Source organism: Corythoichthys intestinalis, chromosome 7 (assembly GCF_030265065.1).
Source record: "Corythoichthys intestinalis isolate RoL2023-P3 chromosome 7, ASM3026506v1, whole genome shotgun sequence".
Lineage (NCBI taxonomy): Eukaryota > Metazoa > Chordata > Actinopteri > Syngnathiformes > Syngnathidae > Corythoichthys > Corythoichthys intestinalis.
The window spans coordinates 38905396-38922889 of record NC_080401.1 but is presented as its reverse complement, the minus strand read 5'-3'; the positions used below and the strand labels follow the sequence as shown (position 1 = coordinate 38922889).

At 39.6% G+C, this 17494-nt stretch overlaps 1 protein-coding gene across 1 annotated transcript in view; it reads right to left on the bottom strand.

The window, feature by feature from the left end:
- The window catches only part of si:ch1073-396h14.1 (disintegrin and metalloproteinase domain-containing protein 10), an 82190-nt gene that overhangs the window by 38040 nt on the left and 26656 nt on the right, over positions 1 to 17494 (bottom strand). The window contains exons 5-8 of the mRNA XM_057840506.1: positions 17249 to 17340; positions 14766 to 14888; positions 6402 to 6494; positions 1327 to 1495 (exon numbers count right to left, since the gene is read on the bottom strand). Coding sequence (XP_057696489.1) covers positions 1327 to 1495; positions 6402 to 6494; positions 14766 to 14888; positions 17249 to 17340 — 477 coding nt within the window. The remainder of the gene's footprint in view (positions 1 to 1326; positions 1496 to 6401; positions 6495 to 14765; positions 14889 to 17248; positions 17341 to 17494) is intronic.

The following is a 17494-nucleotide window of genomic DNA, read 5'->3' as shown; positions in this document are numbered from 1 at the left end:
TTTTTACCTCTCTGAGTATTCTGCGCTGAACTCTTGGCGTCATCGTTGGTGGACGGCCACTCCTTGGGAGAGAAGCAACATTGCCAAACTCTTTCCATTAGTAGACAACTTTTTTGACTGTTGATTGATGAACATCCAGACTTTAAGAGATGGTTTTGTATCCTTTTCCACCTTTATAAAAAATCAACAATCCTTAATCGCAGGTCTTCAGACAGCTCTTTTGACCGAGCCATGATGCACGTCAAACAATGCTTCTCATCAAGACAATTCTTACCAGGTGTGTGTTTTATAGTGGGCAGGGCAGCTTTAAACCACTCATCAGTGATTGGGCACACACCTGACTTAAATTGTTTAGCAAAAAATGGTTTTAATTGCTCTTTAAGCCCCCTTAGGCAGAGGATTCACTTACTTATTTTTCCCCCTTCTGTATTTTTTTGCATGCTAACCTCATTAAAATCTGAAAACCTATAAATGTTTGGGTGGTTTTAGTTAAAGCAGACAATGTCTTTACATCTGTGTGATTTTGACAAAGATCAGATTACATTTGATGGTGATTTTATGCAAAAATGTGAGAAATTCCAAAAGGTTCAGATACTTTTTCATACCACTGTCAATCATATAAGGATTAAGTCCTTATATTATTCCTAAATATTATAAAAGGAAGATTGTATTTTTTTCAAAGAATACATTTGCAGTATTACTGGAAAAATATGTTCTCTATATTTATTTACCCACGAGAATTTTAGTTGGCTATCCCCTGCAACAATGTTGAGGCATTGTGTATGCATAAGAAAAGCCTTCTCAATTGAGGAGTTCCCTCACGTTTTGTTTTGGTCCCTGAAACCAAAGCACTTCCTGCAAAACAAGACTGAATTAAGGATTGTGGCACCTCTTTGACTTTGTTACAGCGTCCTATTTAACCGAGCAACACGAGTGTGAAGCTTTGTTGAAAAGTTGAAAGCTTTTCTTCTTAGCTGACACATATACGGAACATCTAACACTATTTTCTGTTTCTGGTCATGACCAGAGAGTCCAAACAGTCATGTAGGCAATGAATCAATGGTACACCATGCAGATATTCAAACACTGACGCAGAGTAGACAAATATTATTTCAGCTTTCAAGTCAAATATTTTGATGAGTCTTTGGTCTTCATGTTACTGTTTGCACTCTTCCTCTTTTCTGATTGGAATTTTATGCCGCCATGTTGAGTGAGAACATATTCAAAATTGAAAAACATACTGTTCACAAAAAGGAATAGACTGTTTAGAATAAATTCTACGACTTATTGTAAGGCTGTGTTACCATGAAGTATGTCGTAACTCACCAGGCTTGCCCTCCCAGGCAAGTCCGAGCACTCCACTATAGTCTCGGTTGGTGAGCAGGTACGACAGACAGAAGTTACCCCAGTTTTGTTCCGAGTAAAGACTAAGCAGCTTCTCTGGGCCGATGTAGAGAGGATTCAGACGATCGTTTTTGTTCTCCTCAGTCATCACCTGGCCAGAATATCATAATTTTTAGGTACAGTAATTCTTATTCCTCATTAGTCATATGCTGTATATGCATTGTTAATAGAAGTTGGCAAAACTTGAATTTTCGATTCAACAAATTTAATTTGAATCTTCAAGTTTTGATTGAAAAGTAAAGGGGAAAAAACAAGTTAACACACCAAACTCAACATTCTAAGTAAATTGGAATCAGTTTATCGTAATTTTCGGACTATGAGGCGCACCTGACTATAAGCCGCCACCCACCAAATTTGACATGTAAACGGCATTTGTTCAGAGATAAGCCGTACTTGACTATAAACTGCAGCTGTCCTCACTGTATTATAGGATTTTTACACTAAAAGATATTAACCGGGAACACTTTATTTGACCACTGCATCATAAGACCAAATGAACCACCATTAGCTTTGAACCAATTGGCTGCAACGCTTCATTGCTTCAAGAAGCTTCATTTGGCCATCACTGCTCCCTTGGAGGAGACAGTGAACCTCTGCTGCCACCTCCTTTCAACATTGTTGTTGTCTAACATGCCTCCTAGCATGCATTGCAGCACTACAGATGTAAATAAGAATCAAAATTCATCTTCTGTGCTAATTATTTCTTCAGTTGTTGTTTATGTAATTGCTAGCTCTGGTATTCTGTGACTCTTTATTTGACGGTGGCGCCATAAAACTGTCATAAGACCATCATAATTATGACATGACACTGCCATGAGCATTAATGAATACTAATGACAGATGTCATTTTGTGTCATGCGGCAAATGATCTCACTTTTAAATAGATGTAAAAGATCCGGGCTGGACATAAATGGAGTATTAGTGACAAAATTTGCAGGATGATGCTTAATGACATCTGTCATAAGCATTCATTAATGCCCATGATAGTGTCATAATATTGTCACAATTATGATGGTCTTATGGCAGTCTTATGACACCACTGTCAAATAAAGTGTTACCTATCAACCCAAATAAATCAACAAAAAAGCCACACTGGACAATAAGCCGCAGGATTCAAAATGAGGGGAAAAAGTAGTGGCTTATAGTCTGAAAATTAGGGTAGTTCGAACTCAACATTTTAAGTTAACTGAGCTTCAGTTCAAGTAAATATATCGAACATTTTCTCTAACTGGGAATTGAACACTGGCTACCATCGCGACAGCTAGCTCGCAGACAACTGAGTTAAACACACAGTCTTGATCATGCATGTTGGTTCAACTCATTTAATCAAGTTCACAACGTTCATTTGATGAATTGAGTTAGAAATACGCAAAATTTACTTGAGAGAACTGAAGAATTTGAGTTATAGCTGCCGTAATTTTCGCACTATAAGGCGCACCTGACAATAAGCCGCCACCCACCAAATGTGACACGAAAACGGCATTTGTTCATACATAAGCCACACTGGACTATAAGCCGCAGCTGTCCTCACTGTATTACGGGATATTTACAATAAAAGATGTTAACCAGTAACGCTTACTTTGACAGCGCCATCATACGACTGTCATAAGACCAAATGAACCAGCATGAAGCTTTGACCCAATTGGCTGCAAAGCTTTATTGCTTCAAGAATCTTCATTTGGCCATCACTGCTCCCTTGGGGGAGACAGTCAACCTCTATTGCCACCTGCCGTCAACACTGTTTTTGTCCAACATGCCTCCTACCATGCATTGCAACACTAAAAATGTAAATATCAATCACAATTCATGCTCTGTGCTAATTATTTATTCAGTTACTGTTCCAGTTGTTTCATTAATGACTAATTATGGTCTTTGGTAACACTATATGGAAGTGGAGTTAGTAACATAATTTGCCGGATGATACTTAATGACTTAATGCCCATGATAGTGTCATGTCATAAATATGACAGTCTTACGACGCCTCTGTCAAATAAAGTTTTACTAAATACTAAGGGTGTAACAGTACATGCATTTGTATTGAACCGTTTCGGTACGTGGTGCTCGGTTCGGAACGGTGACGTACCGAACGAGTTTCTGACGTAATGTAACCCTTACTTTTCGAGGCTGTGAGTCGATCGGGTTACAGTTTCTTTGTATAGATTATATTTACTCCGTCTTCTCTACTATAACGAGGACCAACACGGTAGGACAGTATAACCCAGAAAGGTCAACGGCGCGACAACATGGCCACCACGAGAACTCAGTGAAACGCAGGCGTTAAAGTCAATCAGCCAATGCACACTAGTCCCAGTGCGGCCGCATGTTAGACGTGTCTCAGAAGCAGTAGCGCCTCCAAAAATTTTTCATAGGGGTGGCCAGATGGGGCCACTTAAAATCTTGGGGTGGCCAAAACTAAAAGCCATAATTTCAGGTTTTCATTACATTATTGCAGTAAAAAGGTCAGGGGAAAACTATCAGAAAGACTTGAGGACAGGGCTACTGATATACTTTGGTGTATTGTGTAATATTTTATGTTACTAATGATTTAATGTGCATAGTCCATAACTGTCCAGTCAACATTTTGAGTTCCACAATAATTCTGTTTTATTGTATTATGTATATATTAGGCATAAGGTGTATATTTAACAAAACAAAATAATTACTGGGGAAAAGCAGGTGCTGGCAGATTTGCATTTGGGATGAAATGCATAACTGATGCTACAACAATCTAACGATATACTGGCAAGCAGGGTGGCCAGTGGGGTGGCCAACAAATAGGGGTGGCCGTGGCCACCCCTGGCCACCCCCTGGGGGCGCCACTGCTCAGAAGCGGCTCAACACGACGCACGCGAAAAGAACGGCAGAGTTTATTATTTGATGCGAGACGCGACCTTCCTGCGTCAATACGACTACCGGTAGGTAGGATTGGGCAGACCGGAAGTCACTCGTGTAAAAATACGGTGGATCCGGTCAATTTTCAAACTAATATGCAATCGTAACCCACTTTTTGAGTCCATCAGATCTCTTGAGTGGTAGATCGGGGCACAGTTGACTTGTCTTTGTTGATTTACTGCTGTCTTCTCTGCTATAATAATAACCAACACGGCCCCGTGTTCAATACAAAACCCTCCTACCACAACAAAACAAGTAGGAACTAATATTGACATAGGAACTAAAGTTTTACACAGGGGTGCACATAAGTGGTAGCATGCGCGCATGCGTACTGGACGTAGACAAACGCACTGGCCCTCAACGGCTTCCATACGCTTTTGCGTACCGATGGCTGACCACTGTATTTGTGGCGGACACGAGAAAAAAACTTTTCAAAATGTCGAAGAGGCAGGCCACACTGAGTAATTACTTCCATGTTCCCCCACCCCCGTCAAAAGACAGACAGACGACAGAGACGTCACCGGAGCTACCGAAAAAAAGGGCTTTTGCTGAAAAGTGGCTACAGGAGGTATCATGGCTAGAAGCAAATGATGCTCGCACGGATATGCGGTACAAAATGTGCCGTGAGAATCCCAATGTCGCCGATAAGAGCAGCGCATTTTATGTAGGGTCAAAGAATTTCAGCCATCCAAACTTTGAAAAGCACGAAAAAACAGAGAGCATGTGGCATTTAAGCAAACTATCGATGTCAGACATGACCCCACTCGCCCTATGGACAAGTCGCGGAATAAAGGTAATGAACAGCGACATGCACTGACAAACGTGTTTTTGCTCGCATTTTACAAAGCTAAACATGCACGTTCAATGAGGTCTTATGAAGAGGACATCCCACTTTTAAAAAGGCTTGGAGTTAATGTGGGAGCCGCATAATGCCCTTTATTTTGAATTGGTGCTTTTTATTTCTTTACATTTCACTTCAAAGTAATGGCAATTTTGTTGGGCCAGTTGATGTTAATCAAGCATTAATTGTTAATATAATTAATTAAAGTTAATTGGCTCTAAGTAAAGCTTGTCATAAATTTATCGCATCAGGCGGGTCGGCTCTCAAGCTCAATGAGGACCAAGTCACATCTCCAGGTCCTCCTCTGAGAACCTGGGCGAAAAAATTATGTGCGCCCCTGGTTATACATCATAAAATATACAATTTAAATGAATACTACATCACATTTATAAAATATAAACACATAATAAAATAAATAATAGCCCATTTAAATAAAATAAATTGAAATGAGCTAAAACAACTGTAATTAAATAATAAGAATAATACACAGATCCTCCTTACACAATTAAATTTATTAATTTCTGTGTGGCGCTTTAACTTGAGAAAATCCACCAATAAAGCTTTTGAAAACCGTTCCTAAGGGGAAAAAAATGATTCATTGAGGCATTTCATTTGTAAAATACATGTTAATATCTTTGTCATTGGGAATGCTTTTCTCTTTAGCACAGGACTTCTTTTTTCTTCTTTCTTTCAGAAAGAAAGCTGACCAATACCCGGGGTCTGAAAGGCAAATTGTGGTTGGATTATCTTTAAATACCCGCTACTTTTTGAGCAGAATTCTAGCTTTGTATAGGCTAATGTTCCTTTTGTTGAAAGCACAAAGGTGTGAAATAAACAAGTAGCACATTTATATTTTGCATTTTGTTTTCTTACTGTACCGAAAATGAACCGAACCGTGACCTCAAAACCGAGGTACGTACCGAAGTGAGATTTTTGTGTACCGTTACACCCCTACTAAATACCATAAAAAGCAATTAAAGAAACAACTGGAACAGTAACTGAATAAACAATTAGGACAGAACATGACTTTTGACGATTATTTACATCTGTGGTGATGCAATGCATGCTAGGAGGCATGTGCTGCCTATTAACCCAAATAAATGAAGGAAAAAAGTAGCGGCTTATAGTTAAAAAATTACGGTACTTAAAATCTTAAGTTAGCATGACTAAAAGAAATGTATTTCTTTTTCTTACACAGTGTGTGAGTTAAGTTTTAAACCAGTAGATTAGCTGTTGAACAGTTTGGTATGCAATAGCTTCTTACAGTGAGAGATTTAACTTTAAAGTTGATCAGCTTGATTCCATCGAACTCCACTTTGTCATATATGTCATTGACAGCTCGCATGTAGGAAGCAACCTGGAACAAACCACATAATTAAGTGAAAATGTATAAGGACTAATAGGTCACTTTATGTCAGCCACCAAGCACATGATGTATTTAATACTGCCAGAAACAAATTCATACTGTATAACAATTAACTCATGGATTGGACGTCCATAGATGCTTATAGCAGTGAAACATGATCATTCACTGCCAATCCCCACAGTTTAATTGAATTGAAGGTCAATTGCGGCCAATGAGTCTTTCCCATTGTATTCAGTTTCAATAAACGACCTGTAATAACCTTGTACATAAAGGAATTCTGAATGTATTAGGAGGCGAGTGCAGCATGTCCAGGCCCCTTACTAATCTTTTGGACTGCCCTCTGATCATTAATAATATTATTCATGCCATATCGGATAAAAAGCACACAGCACAGTTAGTATACCACGAGGTGTTTTCCTCAGAGGTCTTACGCTTAAAGATGCACGTGAAAAGCAGTCACGCGTGACAGTCTGAGGGTATATACAGGCGGGAAAAAAAAGGGTGGGAGAATTTCCTTGACTGTAAATATTGACACCTTGGACACAGGAGATGATGAAAGCAGGCCAGCAGCGATTGACAACAACCTTTTGTCTATTTAAACGTACAGATCATATCACAGCATCACTTACAATATATTTTGATAGTCCACCTTACAAGAATCTGGCAGAGAACCAGGGACAACACGTCTGTGCATGTGATTGCTTGGCGTGGAAAGAATGCAAAGGAGGTCAGGGGAAGTGATGAGAGGATTTATAGGACAAATACCACTAATTGTTTGTAATGGTACACCTCTAATAATAACATAGTTCTCATTACATTTTGGTAAGTTGACAATGTGTTTTGTTGTTGGAACACAGTGTTAGAACATATTATTTAAGCACAACATGATGTGTGCAACGCCATGTCGGATATCTGCAAAGCTTTTCATCCCCTGACATTTATTACATTATTTATTCCATGCAGGAGCAACACTTCATTCAGTTGTTGTTGACTTTTGTTAGCTAAATAAAGCAACATTTCAAAAGGTGAACAACTTGTGTCATAATGAGTAAAGGAATAATTGTTTGGATATGAAACATTATTGGAATAAGGGCATAACTCTAATGATTTGATAGTAATTGTAGGATTTTTAGCCAAACAATGATTCACATTTACATGACATTCAAGCCCAATACTGATTTAGCTATTAGCTGCTTTTAATGTTTCGTACATTAGTTACAAAAATCGACTTGTACCTTACGTTCATTTGAGTGTTGACTTCACAACGTACGAGACCTCTGATAGTTTGTATATTGTGACTAAATATTGCCATCTAGTGTATTTGTTGAGCTAAACGAAATGTTCGAATTGAGTTCGACCAAAGTCTTGAGTAAGTTTTATGTGTGTTTTACATAGCTGTTTTGATTGGGAAAGCCAGTTCTCTTTGCATTGAGCGCTTTTCTTTTTGTGACCATTATTTTATTTTTTTTGAGAGAGAGATTGGAATATTATTTTTGTTGCGCTTTCACTAAATGATACTGTAGTGACTTAACTGTTCCGCCCAAATGCATGATGGGAATTTGGGCAACTATGACTGTCAGTGGTGGCTGCAAATGGTACGTGTATGTTCTGCGTTGTGTTCAATGAAGCGTGTTAAGAAAAAGATCATTTCCTGTCACTCTTCCCCACGTTGCTGGCCTCAATAATTATGTTTGTTATGAAAGAGTTACCAAAGCTTATCCAAATAAATGGCACGGTCCAATGAACGCCTGTGTCCACTCGCATTTCTCTGCCTCTTAGCGCTCAATGTGAAAAAAAAAATGCGTCATTGTAATCTGTTTGAGGCAATGCATGAGCGGGTCATTCCGCGCATTCTTTAAATGCATCAAATATTGTAACGTGATTGATTAAAAAAAAAAAAATTACCGCCCGTTAACGCGATAAATTTGACAGCACTAGAATCAACCGTTAAAGTTGTTAAAGGGTATGAAAACGCAAAGGGCGTGTGAGACATCAATAGAACCGTTATGTGCCAAGATAACAAATATTGATAAAGTTAACAAAAAAATCAATCACATTAATGAGCAGTTATCGAAAATAGATTGAAAATGACGAACATTTCCGAAAGTGTTCCGGAAACAGCCGAATGGGGCGGAGACGTCATAACAAGGAAACAAAAGGTCGAGGCAGGTGCCATCGTTGTTTATCGACGAGAGAGTTGCGTTCGTGTTTTATCAAAAAATCGCTAAAATGGTTCAAACCTGTCATGCTATGTGGTTTACAAATAGCCATTTGTCGCAATGTAGTACCCATGAGTTCCCGAACGCGAGAAAAAGAGCTGGACTATGCAGACAATGAGTAAAGTTCGTCAGTGCTAAGAGGGCTAATTTTGCAATTTTACAGGAAAACGGGAACCTGACGAGCCAGAAGATGTGCCTACAACCTCAAAGAAAACAAAATTTATGCTACTTCCCAATCACTAAAGACCCACGAACTGCGAAGGAGTGAATTCGTGACCCGTATGTGAATAAATCGAGTGATTCGAGCATGTCTGTGGAACAGGAATATCAGCTTGTAGAGATCGCAAATCACGGCGACTTAAACGTACATTTGAGACAACAACTCTACCGAAGTTCTGGATTAAAGTCATTTCGGAATATCCCGACATTGCTTGGAGCGCGCTGAAAACTGTGCTACAATTTCCAACATCGCTAGCTTGATGCTAGCTTCTCTCACTCTCCCATCTCGGGACCATCTCGTCTCAACGAAACAAACTCAGCCCTCGCACTGATTCAGCGGGTGAGTTGTATTTTTTCCTTGCACTTAACACGACGGGGCTAAAAACAAATGCTATTTTATATTTGCTGTATTTTTCTGCCACACATTGCCGGTGTTCTGACAAAGTTGGCATGCGCGTAACGTTAAAAAGGACCGCGAATGCAGCGATTCCTAAGTACACACTACAAACTTTCTTTAAAGAAAGGAATATTAACTTACGTTTCCAATGTTTGGCGCACACAACAACTGCACGTAGCTCTCTCGCTTAACGACTTCGCCGTGTCGTTAAGCGTTAATTTACGCCATTTCCGTGTTGCACATGTATGTTTGTGATGTAAATAGTTTTTTAGCACCATTGGATAACATTGAGAGTCCAACTGAATATAAAAGAGGGACACCGGTCCGTGAAAAAAAGACCCAAATCACACCGGTCCGTGGTGCTAAAAAGGTTGGGGACCCCTGCTCTAATCCCATTCATATTTGTGTCGGTTGGCAGAGCGAAACCGATGATAGCATATTAAATGATAATTATTCTATACATTACTTTATTTTGCGGTCACGGTGTATCAGCTTCACAAAAAGAAATGCAAAACATACCATTTGGTGTTTCCCACACGAACTGTTGTCGGGGTTTCATCAGTGTGATTGCTCCCCTCAATGATCATTTCATTAGGCTGCACTGGCTTTCGTTTGGGCTCAAATTGATAACCCAAAACACCAAAGAAAGGTTCATAACTCTCCTCGTCACCATTAGAAGAATGTTCGTTACGTCGGATTCGTCGCTGCAACTAGAAACGTAATTGTCCGCCATCATCGCCGCCATTCAGTACTAAAGCACTGAGCCGGTTGTTTCCTTGTTTTGATGTCACGCCCACAATCTGCCAGATTTCCGGGATCTCGGGGGCGGGTCTTTTTAGCTTGCAATTGACCCAAATTTCTCTAATTTTCTTGGTGTTGCGATGTGTGTAATTACACGAAGTGACATGATATGAATCCAAAAGGCATTCGTTTATGGATAAATGATGGAATATTAGCATTTCCCCAGGTGTTGACATACACTTTAAAATATGCTCTCGTTAGTCTATAATTTCCCTTATCTCTACTTTCGACATGTGAAAGTTTTAAAACTGTTTTAAAGAGATTCAAATCAAGATTTTGCCGATTTAGGATTATTTTAGTGAAAAGTTAATTAGGTTCGCTTGGAAGGTTCGCTACAAAAGCCTTCCAGGGAAGTCTGCTGATTTAAGATGGCGGCTGTTTACTAACGCCGGCAAGTCTGCCATTTCGCAACTAGTTTTCTATACATGTGCTGCTAACGCCGCCAAGTCTGTCATTTCGCATCTAGTTCTCTATATATGTGATATCTACCATAGCATTATGTGGACGTAGTTTTTAGCGGCTGTCGGCAGCAGTTAGATATTATTGTTTTTTTTATCGAGCGGCATGAGTTGAGCCAGAGCCGTGAGTTGAGCATTGTCATTACCCGGGTAATGACAATTGATAAGCATGATGTCTACTCTCGCTCTGACAGTGTTTTAGTACCGCTTTACTTGACATATTTCAATAATCGGAATTTGGATGTTTGTGATTGGTTCTCGAATCTTCCACGGCCGAATCGCGAATAATCTAAGAATCGGAAATTTCGTACACCTCTAATCGTTACCAGTTAATCACGTTCTGTTGTCTGAATAGTTGTTATTCAACACCGTGAATTACGGTTGGGCATCGCTTGAAATTGAACGGTTCTGGTTCCGATTCTGATTCCACTTTTTGATTCCGGTTCCAAACGATTCTCGATTCTGATTCTTTTAATAGGCAGGGTAAAAAAAAATGCAGTTTATATTAATTTCTTAACTTCTTGATTATGTTTAAATTATATGAACTTTCAATTAACTCTTTTTAACTTCTATATAAATATCAGTCATTCTGAATTTGAATATGAACAAGTTTCTTTCCACTGGAGTGCACTTTCACAAAGATGTTTATTTTTTTTAAAGCTCACGTAGAAAACATTTACACATACTCATTTGCCAACATTTTAGAGTGTCTTATATTTTGACATGTTATTGAGCTCCCGCTTATGGGCTAACCTAGTGCAGAATATAAAACAAACAACAACAACAAAAAAAACAACTTGTAAAACCCAGTCCAGATTAGCAGCGCGTACAGTAAAAATCAGAAACAGTTTCTCTTGAGGATGATCATATCTGCCTTCTCAGGCAATAAGCGTGAGCGTTCGGGACAGATAGTGTCTCCTGCAGTGGAGAACACACGATCACTGGGTGTAGATGAAACTGGAATGCATAAATATGAGAAAGCGAGAAAAAGCCTCAAATATTACGTAGGAGTAAGGTAGTTGTGAGCCGCTACGCACTTTACGTACATGTACCTTAGCTGGAAGCTACGACGAAGCATTAGTATACATTCTTCTATTGATTATAATTTGATGTAGATGAGGCAAAATAATAAGTATTTCCTTATTTGTAAAACCGATGCTTTTAAAACTGTTGATTTTAAACGTGGCGGCAACGCGCTACGTAGCTGCTTATATAGCTACATTAGCCCGGTGTAATCATACGACTTTTTCTTGTACTGTTCCATCCATCCATACATCCATACATCCTTTACCGCTTAATCCGGGGTCGGGTCAGGGGGGCAACAGAAGACATACGTAATTTTTTGTTTTACTTCCCCTGGTTCTGACTGGTTAGAGGACCAGCGCAACATGTCAAATATGCGGCACTCAGCTTTGCACTACTTGGCACTTGTATTCCATGAAGCCGGAGGTGTTTAATCATATTGGTCGTGCAGCCACCTTTGCATGATCCAACCGTGTTACAAATGTTGCACTGAGCTGACTGGTCATTTTTCTTTGTGAGGTTCAGCCAAACTTTTGAGTGCCGCCGTACCGTGCTCATGGTTGAAAGTTGCAATGCACAAACACACGCTTCATGTGGCTTCTTCTTCGTGGTGTTTGGCAGCTATTTTTTCCGATCGGCGGTCAGGGCAACGAAACATGGAATCAAAATTTTAAAAATTCGAACGGTTCCGTGAGCATCGGAGTGTTCGTCCCGTATCCCATCGATGCATTGAATTGCATGGCTTCGATATGACCCAAGCGCTTTTTAATTGCGATATAGCTGTCAACAAATAAAGTCTGGATTTGGCTATTTATTTTTTCCTAATATGGATGACACTCAAAACATCTTTGGATCGAGCAACACTTATCTTATGTTTTTGGCATTAAAGGGACAGATGCCTTGTACTGAATAAATGACCTTCATGTAAAAGTCAAAATAATGTTTAAACACAAAATATGTCATCGCTTACGAGCACAGTAATTTTAGATGTGTATATGCTTGGGCATAACTGACACTAAACAATTCAAGCACAAGTAATAAAGACATTAAAGTGCCCGTGACAGCAAAAAGCATGTTTATTTTATATTCCACGCGGTATTTTATGCTCCTGAATAAAATGGACCGCTTCGATATGTGTGGAAGCGATCGTTTTATTTATTCAATTTTTTTAATCCCGCGCCATGAAAATAAGTGACTTCCGGCTCCAGTCTCGGGGTGAGGATGAATGCGAATGTGAGGTCACCCGGGTCAGCATCTTACAATACAGCATTGCTTTATAGCATGTAGATGGACTGCGGATTCAGACGATTTTGCGGATTAATTCATTTATTTTTTGCATCACGCCAGCCAAATTTGCTGCAGGTTTTTGTTGCTGCACCAGGAAGAGGCGTATAAGCCTTTTTGGATTTCTAAAGGTTCCCATTCACCCCGGAGATTGGCCAACTGTGGGACCATTGGACCTACGAGGAAGTGAGTAACTCTTAGGGTTGCCACCTTTCGGAAATAAGAAATATGGAACACCCCCCTCGCGCCCAAAGCTGTACAGGCAGAGAAAAAAAGAGACATCCCCAAAACTCCTAAAATGCATAGAAATGTATCTATTCATTTATTTTACGCATTAGTTCAATACGGAACGCAGCATGTTTCCCAATTTCAGATCGCTCCTTATTTTAAGGGACAGGTGGCAACCCTAGTAACTATGTGTTTTGTATTATGTCAAATACTGGGATCCTGGCACACGTTTTAATAAGGAGGTGGCTTGGATTTTGAAGCTGATTGTCCACCAATAAGGCCACTCCGCCGACGACTGGTGGCTTGCCGCACAACCCTCTCAGTCTTCTTCACGTGCCCGCCGAGAGGACGCTATACTCGGCTTATGCTCGTGAAGCCCCCCGCTCTCGTCTGCGGTTTGCCACATTGTCCAGACTTCCAGCTGTCTCTGCCCTCTTCGTGTGCCCGGCAATAGACCACTATTTTCGTCTTAGGCTCGGGCAGCAACCCGCTCCTCTGATGTCGGCCAGTTCGTCCGGCGGTTGTTCTCCAGCTGCTTCGCCCTCAACGAGCACTCCTGCACGCAGCAGGGGAACGACGAGCTGTAACTTGCTCGCCGCAAGTTGTCGGTGAAGACATTCAACCCCACCGTGTGACATGACCCAAGGTAGTTTTGTGTGCTTTTTCGTTTTCGAAAGGCGTGAATAAGACTTGGAAACGCTGCTCGGTTCGGGTAAGCATGTCGGCTAGCTGTCACGCCTCCTGCTTTGCTTACGCTTTTTCCTCCGTCTCCGAAGCTGGGGCAGGAAAATGACAAAAGCCAAACTAAGTCCAGTGGCATAAGATACCGTTCGGTAGGTGCATGAAGTCAACAGTTTTGATCATTATGCAGTAATTTTGCCCTGCCATACTGAATAAATGCATTTTTAATATTTAATATTCCATTTAGCACAAAACTGTTATTTGTCATGACCATACCATTTATTTAGCAATTGGGGAAAAATACTTTGTTAAAAAAAATATCCTGTAAAAATATTGAAGTAGAGAGATTGAAACAATGATGACGTATTTTCCTTGTTCTGAATCGTCCTTCTCAGTGGGCTGAATTCTAAGTCAGCTGAAATCGTGACCCTGCCGATGTCATCCTCCAGCTGGGGACGCTTGAGCGCTACAATGAAAGGCGTGGCTAGACGGCAGATTAAAAGACTGATTTCTCATCATCTGCGCTTTGCCAAATTGTTGTATAAAGTGAAATTGTCTCAAAATATGATTCTAATTCACATAGTAATGCTATTTAAAAGATTTTTTTTAATGCTGTTGCAGGCACTTTAATGAATTAGTGGTTTTTCTTTCACGTTTTTCTCCAACATTACATGTCAGAAAAACGAAATGTTTTTTCAATATTATAAGCAAGATATCTTCTGCTCCATGCGCAAGATAAAGTAGAGTAAAGTGCTGCTTTGTCTATTCATGTTTTCTGAGGATAAGGTGCTCGGCTGTACAATTAATCATTATAAAATCGGGAGAATTAGAGGTTAAATCTGGCTTTATTCGTGATTCAGATTAGTGTGAAGTTATCTGAAAAATTCTAAAGCCAAGTGAGGCATTTAACTTTGGAAAGAGCAAAGCCAGGCAAAAGGTGTGTGAAGGTCACCTGAGCCAAAACAGCCTCCACAGACTTAAACTTGTTGAAGTAGCGGTGGTCAGCGGTGAGGTGCAGCAGGCAGCTGGTTTTGGCCTCGTCCACTGTTCTTCTTGCACGGTTCGCTGCTGCCTCCTGTGGGATGTTGCAAGGAAAAGTCACATGGGGAACTTGTGGCGACAGGAACACAACTTTAACTCCCTTCTGGGATCAACATCTGCTCAGATCATTTCACATGTCCAAAGACTGGAAGTGATCTGTACAGCCTGTCATGTTGTTAAAAATGGATACGTGTAATTGTGTAAGAAGCCATTGTTGAAAGGGACATCAGGGACACCCCTGATTAACAATACGCTGGTTAACCTTTGGGAATAATAATCAGTACAGTGGGAGGAAAGAGCATGTGAACTAGGAGTGGGAACCTCTTGTTACCTCACGATACGATACGATTTGCGATACAAAGCTCACGATAACAACGATCTGACGATATGGCGATACAACGATTAGCGATACGATACATTGGTCAGGAAATCATTCTAGGATATTCTACAAACAACTAATAAACAGAAAAACAAGCTTCTGCTGTGAATTGGAATGAGTTTATTACTAGTAGACGTCCAATCCATCTGAACGGGGTGGGTGGTCCCTCCCACTTCAAACGGATTGAACCTCTATGGCCGTCATTGGCTGCCAATGCCAGGAAATGAGGTAATTTTGGGCCACTGAAGGTCATTTACCTGTTGATTTTCAGTTACTTCCTGTTGATTTGGGGGTATTGTATGAGTCACTTCCTGTTTATTTTGAGATTTTGTATTTTGACAGAACAGGAAGTGACACGGGAATCACCCAAATGATTAGGTAGTGACTCAAACTCAACAGGAAATGACCTGTAAATGAACAGCAAGTGACCTGTAAATGCGCCGAAAAATCGGATGAAAAGAATGACTGAATGCTCTGTTGTCCAATTAGTGCTGCAACGATTAATTGATTAACTCGAGTATTCGATTAGAAAAAAAGATTCAAACTATATAATTTTGCTGCTTCGAGTATTCGTTTAATTAAATTGGCGTTGTAATGGTTTGTTTTGAAAGTGTTTGCATTTATTTTCATTTGCCGTATTGGACCGAATAGAAGACGGCCCCGATTATAAGACGACCCCCTCTTTTTCAAAGCTCAAGTTTGAAAAAATACTTTTTGAACCCCAAATTAATTTTTATACAGAAAATAATTACAGTACATCCAAAACAAATGATTAGGGCAATACATATTTGAGAGAAAAAACATGTTATTTTGCCTCATTTAAATCTTAATATCTGAACATTTAAATATGTTCAAAGTGCAAAGTGCAATTACATTCGTAAATGAATAGCTTCTGGTTTTTGAAATGTAAATAAACCAATCTATTGTGATAAAACAACTAAATTGCAATGACCGCATTAACCATCAAAGAGAAATCTTAACTGTAACTGCAGTCTTGAAACAAATCTGAATAAGGAAAAACATTGCAATAAAATAATGCAAACTGGTTAAACTTCAGAGTAGCTGAGATCTGTCATGACAGAACATCGCTTCAATGATATCTAGTGCCATCTAGCGTCGTGAATGGGTATAACGTCTAGAATATAAAACGACCTCTTTTTCAATCTTATTTCAATGCAAAAAACACTATCTTATATTCAGGCCAATACAGTATTTGGGTGGATACACGGCCCTCTACCTGATTTCACATGGCTGAATCCATCTGCTCCCTGTTAAGACCAACATAAGCTAAGATTTTTTTTTCTTTAATGCATTCTTAATTTAGTTTAAAGGTATATTTAGCCTTTTTTTTGTGGGAATATGTGTCTGAGCCATTTGTTAAGAGCATTGTGAAAAAGTGTTAGCATTTTATAGCATTTAAGCTAGCAAACCTTTGCTATGTAAGTTAGCCAATTGTTCTTTTGTTGTACATAGATCCCCTTTTTTTATATATATATACCGTGTGAGGCTCAGCTCAGGTATTTTGATTTTTTTATGTCCCTTATCCGATTATTCGAAATAAATAGTTCATCGTTTAATCGCCTACTAAAATAATCGATAGCTGCAGCCCTATTTCGAATGAACGAACGTTCCCAGTCTAAATAGATTGGGCGTCGAGCACCGTCAATGGCAGCCTTAGAGTTACCTGAGACACTATTATGGTGGAAGATTTGGTAGCAACTTGTTGGTCCCTTTTTTTTTTTTTTTTTTTTAAACACTGACACCTTTTCAAAACGATATCTCAATTCGATTCTTGGCAGGAGCATATCGATAACCATTCGGGATACAACGTATCATGACATATCACCATTTTGATATTTTGTCACACCCCTAATGTGAACCTTTGAGGATTTCTTACATTTCTACTTAAATAGTTCACAAAATGTGGTCTGATCTTCAGCTAAATCACAAGAATAACCAGATTGCCCGGACAAATATTCTATGATTGTCTCTGTGAAAGGTTAGAACTTTCCTACCTGATCACCAGATTTGAGGCTTTGCGCAAGCACATTTAGATGTTCTGCACCGCAAAATTCAGAATCCAGTCCAGTTCTCATTGTGGGTAAGACTACATGAAAACAAGCACAGGCCATTATAAATACATCATTTTACTTTCAGAACAGTTCACACTATATTTTTATGAGTCATTTACAGTACCTATAAAAGTCTCCACACCACTGTTTCAATGCCAGGTTTTCGGAATATGAAAAAGGAGACCAAGA